At 41.5% G+C, this 6,000-nt stretch overlaps 1 protein-coding gene across 1 annotated transcript in view; it reads left to right on the top strand.

Annotated features, from left to right (window-relative positions):
• Window positions 1–244: 244 nt before the first annotated feature.
• Window positions 245–6,000, top strand: part of PSAT1 (phosphoserine aminotransferase 1) — a 28,433-nt gene continuing 22,677 nt past the window's right edge. The window contains exons 1-3 of the mRNA XM_005892988.3: window positions 245–427; window positions 4,347–4,407; window positions 5,372–5,441. Of these exons, the coding sequence (XP_005893050.1) occupies window positions 368–427; window positions 4,347–4,407; window positions 5,372–5,441 (191 nt within the window). The 5' untranslated portion in view covers window positions 245–367. The remainder of the gene's footprint in view (window positions 428–4,346; window positions 4,408–5,371; window positions 5,442–6,000) is intronic.

Below are 6,000 nucleotides of genomic sequence, written 5' to 3'. Positions count from 1 at the left end.
AGGGTGCAGAAGTGCCAAAGCATGTTGGCAAGGGCAACCGCTTCTAGCCGCCCACGGTTGTCGGGCGGGCAAGCAGCCGAGCCGACAGGCTGGTGCAATCTCCCGCGTGCCTTGCATTGATCAAAAGGGTTGAAACAGAAAACGCGAGGTGGAGCAACTGCTCATGAGCCGTGACTGCGAAGCACGACCAATGGGGGATGAGAGTCCCATTGCGCAAACCAATCAGCGCAGGGCCAGCGATAGTGCAGGCCGCTACTGGCGCCTCTCGGAACTGAAAGAGAGCGGAAAGTCTTCGCCAGACGCAAACTTGCGCTGCTCAATCGATAGGTCGTCTCCGGCTGACTCCTGCCGTCCCTGCAGCAGCACCATGGACTCCCTGATGCCGGTGGTCAACTTCGGACCCGGGCCTGCCAAGCTGCCGCGCTCCGTAAGTCCCAGGGAGCGCGCGCTAGGACGGCGCTCCAGGCGGGAGCAGGCGCGTTGGTGGCTGTGCATCCCTGCGTGGAGGGCTCGGATCCCCTCTACCCTCCCCGAGTCCCCTAAATACTCTGCATGAGTGTGCACGCCCAGTTCAGGATATGTCGCGGGTGGGCCTTTGGAAGAATACTTTGGAGAAGGAAACTTGAAGTTCGCTTGCTCAGCTGCCCCTGGCGCCGGCTACTGGTGCGCCGCGTTCTGAGTTCGGCCCGCCGGGGACGTGCTGGCTCGCTGCTCAACACACCTGCAAACTCAGGCGCTGTGCCTTCAACCGGGTCGGACTAGGGGTGCGGCGGGAAAGAAAAAGTCTCAACTGTGCATTCGCCTTGCCCAGCAGTGCTGCGAGCCAGGCAGTGTTGAGTGGATGTGTGAATGGACATGGTGAATGAGTGGTGAATAGAGATCGTGTTAATTGGAGCGAAGTGTAAACTAGAGGCCCGTGCAAAACCCCTCAGGAGCAGTGTTGGCTTCAGCTAGCACTTGGAAACGTTGCTTTTCAAAAAATGTAAGTTTGAAAGACTTCAGTACAGCCCAGCCTTTCCCGCTTTGCTTCTCAGAGACTCCACCCGTCCCTAAACCTATTTTTCTCTGCTCTGTTTCATGCGTAGATTTCTCCTCCCTGTACTGGCGTGTACCCTAAAGGCATTCTAATATTCAAGCTGTGGTAGGCACTGGGCAGCTAGCCCAGTTCGCTTCATTTTGTTCTGGAGCAAATGAATGACTGAATTCTCCCCCGGGCCATTACCAGACCTTTCAAGTGCAAGTGTAACTCATTCCCTGCCTTCCAGCCCCCAGCCGGGTTCCAGCTCCTTCCCTAACCTTCAATACCCACTCCCCCCACTCCCATTCTCCTTCCCACCCCACCAGCTGTGAAGGAGGCCTAGTCTCTAATGTGCCTTGGACGCGTTGACCAGCTGCCCCTGCTGTTACATTTTGCGTTTTCTAACCGGGATAACTCTGATAATACCTTGTAGCAACATGAGACATAGCCAAGTGCTTTCAATTATCTATTGTTAAACAGAGTGGAAATATCCCTGGGCCAGAGCCTTCTCTGTGTTGTCCTAAGAAGAGAGAATTTTTATAATTTTAGACGGTAAAGAACATTTTGCTTTTCTCAGTGCTCATAGTAGCTGAGAGTACAGGGCTTACTTTTTTCTTAGTTATTGCAGTCTGTGATAGGTGAGATTTCCTGTCACAAATATGCAAAAGTTTCTGCTACCCTCACTGGTTTTCATCCTCCGTGTTTTGGAGTCTTTTGCATATTTGTTTCCTGTGTAATTTGTTCTGCATTTATTATAAAGATAATTGTTATTATTAATACAATTACTTATTATTTATCTTCCTGGAGGATTTATGCCTTCATATGTGCTCTCTAACCTGTGAGGGGGCAGCTGTTTCTATTTATGTGTTTTCTTGAGTTAGTTGAATTATAAAGATTAGAGAAGTTTTGCAAACTTTTTTTGGCTGAACCATAATGAAAAATATATTTCACAAAGTGAGGAAGTACCTGCACATAATCAAAACAAAAAGTTTATGAAGTATTTAGCCTGATGACTACAACATACACAATTTTATATTCTATTCTTCTTTGGTCTATTCTAGTTCATTAAAAAAAATATTGGTTGTGATCCACAAAATTATTGCATTCTTCAGTTTGAAAAAAATAAACTTCACTTGATTAGAGGGGTATGCTTTTTGGGTAGAAGTCTTTAAAGCTTTTTATAATGATTTTGGTTATAAACCTTTATAGATGTTCTTTTCAGAGAATACTATAAGAGAATTCTATAAGAGGAAGGGAGTCTGAAAAGAAGTTCAAGGATGACTCTATCACAGATGTTTGTTTATACTAAAGAAAAGGATTCACTATAAGTTTGTTTGATCAGCCAGTGCTAATGTGTCCAACAAAAACGATGACAAATTCTTAAGCCTCCTTTTTTTTTGTATAATTCTTTCTTTATTGCTGAAATGTTTTTTCATACAAAGTTGCGATCTAGTTTAGGTTATGTTATATGAGATCTTTAGCTGGTATTTTTTAAGGCAACCTCCTTTGATGGCAAGATGCTTCTACAAAGTGTTTGTCTCACCTATTTTGTATACATTTTTACAGCTTTTCTTTCTGATATTTTTACTTTATGGCAGTTCACTCATACTCAAAGATAGAGAGGGAATAATATAATGAAATTTATAGACCCAGCCAAGATTTAACAACTAAGGACACTTTGCTAATCTTGTTTCAGCACTCCCTCCCCTATACTCTTTCTCCCCTTCTGCTTCTAGGTAAATTTTAAGCTAGTTCCAAATTTTATGTCATTTCATTCCTGTAAATGCTGCAGCATGCATCTCTGATAAGGGCTTTCTATTCTTCTTACTGAAATGTGTATGAAATATGTAGACGAAATAAGTACATATATGTGTGCATGTGTGCATGCTAAGTTGCTTCAGTCGTGTCCAACTCTTTGAGACTCCATGGACTGTAACCTGCCAGGCTCCTCTGTCCATGGAATTCTCCAGGCCAGAATACTGGAATGGGTTGCCATTTCATTCTCCAGCAAATGTTCCCCAACCCAGGGATTGAACCTGGATCTCCTGCATTGCAGGCAGATTCTTTACCATCTGAGTCACCAGGGAGGCCCGTATTAAAGTGTGTGTGTGTGTGTGTATACATACATATATAAATGAAATAGGTGTTTTTCTTTTCAGTGTGTAGTAATTTGCCTTTTACTTGCCTTTGGGAAAAATAACAATGAGGCACCTCTCTAGCAAGTGAGCTGTGTATTTGGGGGCAGTGGGTGGAGAATGAGCTTTGCCCTTCCCCCCCTTTCCTGGCACTGAAGGATTGGCCATAAGATGGGTCCCACCTATCCAGTTGCTCTTGTGAGGCAGAATGTGCTTATGGGATTGCAGTGATCTTACAAGATGGGTCAAAGGGCTGGATAGGGACATGCAGTTAAGTTCTTTTGTCGACTCAGCTGAGATTCTTCACCTACACACTGGGGATGAGACTATCACCTTCAGCGCTGTTGTTGAGGGGGCGATCAGTACCCCCATGGGTGTATGTGTGTGTGCTAAGTAATTTGAGTTGTGCCTGACTCTGTGCAGCCCTATGGACTGTAGCCTGCCAGGTTCCTCTGTCCATAGGATTCTCCAGGCAAGAATACTGGATTGGGTCTCCTCCTCCAGGGAATCTTCCCGACCCAGGGATTGAACCCATGCTTCTTGCATCTCCTGCCTTGGCAGGCTGGTTCTTTACTACCAGCGCCACCTGGGAAGCATCCCAGCCTTGTCTTAATTCACAGCAAGTGCTTCCTACTTCCTGCCCAACCCACCCATTCCAGTGGACCCAAAAGATGGAAAATTGAGTTATCAGTTTAATTTGGGCATAAATTATTTTTTGTTGTCCTCTATACCCAGAAATTTTTGTGCTTTTGCTTTCAGAGAATGGCAAATGCAGTTGTGAGAGTCGCAAATGCAATTGTGAAGGGGACATTTTCTAGGGAATCAGATTTTTCCCAAAGTTATTCTTTAACTGATATTGACAGGTAAAGAATTGTTATTAGAAAACTTCCTACTTGATTTTTATTTTACTTTCAAGTGAGATTTTATCTCTAAATTTGTGCCTTTGGAAAAACTGTATCTTAGAATTGGTCATATTGCATAGTTTCATACTCAACTTGAATGTAAGTTGCATCATCGGGGTTCGGTGGGAACAGGCAGAGAGAGGGGATTGGCTGTGGCAGGGACAGATGCTTCCTCACAGACCCAGCGGGTGGAGCTTCTCCTTGCCCCTCCTCTTTTGCAGTTTGTGTGTCCAGAGAGAGTTGTGCATAGCATACTGAAATCATCTTATTTTCTTTTATTTTTTTTCCTAGGTGTTGCTAGAGATGCAAAAAGAATTATTAGACTACAAAGGAATTGGGATTAGTGTTCTTGGTAAGATTTACTTTTGGATGTTGTGAATGTCCAGGATTTAAAGGGAACTAACTAAAATGCATCATCAAGCCTAAAATTTCTACTGGGTCTTCCCATAGGCATTTGTAGATGTATTTTTAAATTTTAATAACTTCTGTGGCATGTTTGATCAAAGCAATTTTGAAATCAACATAAATGCTGGTGAGGGGTTTATACATCTCAGCTTACAATTTCATAATCGGTTTTTGCTATACATAGGATCTGAGATCAAAAGATCCTATGTATTTGCATAATAGTGCCCAAACATTTATAATATTGTTTCACATTCTTTTTAGTTTTTGCTGTTCTTAGACACGAACTCATTGAATGTATAGAAGTATACAAGCCTTTTTTGGAAGATCTTGCATGTTAATAATTCCATTGTTTCTCTCCCCTCTGTTATTAGGAAAGATGACTTTTGAGTTCTAAAATGTACCTTTTAAAACCTTTAATTTTCTTTTTCTTTTTTGGTAGTTCCAGAGGCTACAGAGTATTAAAGAGATCGTAGGGTTAACTTTGTGTGCTATTGCTATTGAATTTTGTTCCTTAATTTGAATTAAGTGACATGTGCTTAAATTTCTGTGAAGGGACAGCACAGTATGGCGTTTTGTGCTGTTGTCCTAAAGGGCAGCCTTTGCAAACAATTCTTGTTTGTGAGAAAGTGATGAGAAATCAGAGATTGAAGAATAAATTAGCAAATGGCTCAGTCAGTGACTATCGCCACTTGAAAAAAAATCATTCTGCTGTGACAATAAAGTTAAAATGTTTGCAGTTTGAAAATCAGTTTGGATTTTCTCTTAAAATGTGTGGTCCATCATTTGTATGCAATATAACTGACATTTCACTTTATTATTTTACTTGCAAATTTTGTAGTTACATCTTCAATAACTTTTGTTCCTTTGGTTTTGAACTGGAATATTTTTCTTGTTTATTTTTCCTTCCACAGAAATGAGCCACAGGTCATCAGATTTCTCTAAGATTATCAATAAGACAGAGACCCTTGTACGGGAATTGTTGTAAGTATAAAATTTTAAAGACAAAGTTGTGTTATTCTTGTTTGGTAATCCATATACGTAGGTGTATGTTGCATTACTACATTCTGCTATATGTTCAGAATATTTCATTCTTAAAAGTCATCTTTTTAAGATTCTTTTAAAAGATCTTTTTAAAGATTCTCCCAGATTCACTAGATCAGTACATAATGCTTTTAATGTGATCCTCATCCTGCATTTGTGTGTTTATTTTTATTTTATGTGGTTTTTCCAAAGATTTGAAATCATTATATCTGGGATTTTTCAGCACTGTGGAAGTTAAATTGGATTAGAAGGGATTTAAATGACAAGTGGTCAGCATAATTAATTGTAATTTAGTTCACTGGCTTTTAAATTATGGGCCTCATACAATCTGTCAGAATCACTTCTTGGGAGAGATATAAAAAAAATTCAAGTGCTGGGCCCCACCCAGACTTGTCGAATCACAGCCTCTTTAGAAACTTCATTCTTAACAGACTCTTTGGGCAATTTTAAGGGTTATGAACTCTGGGAACTGCTCCTCAAATGAACTCTCTTAGTTATC

The sequence above is a fragment of the Bos mutus genome, chromosome 8, assembly GCF_027580195.1.
Source record: "Bos mutus isolate GX-2022 chromosome 8, NWIPB_WYAK_1.1, whole genome shotgun sequence".
NCBI lineage: Eukaryota > Metazoa > Chordata > Mammalia > Artiodactyla > Bovidae > Bos > Bos mutus.
The sequence above is the reverse complement of the archived record's forward strand: the minus strand, read 5'-3'. Positions and strand labels throughout refer to the sequence as shown.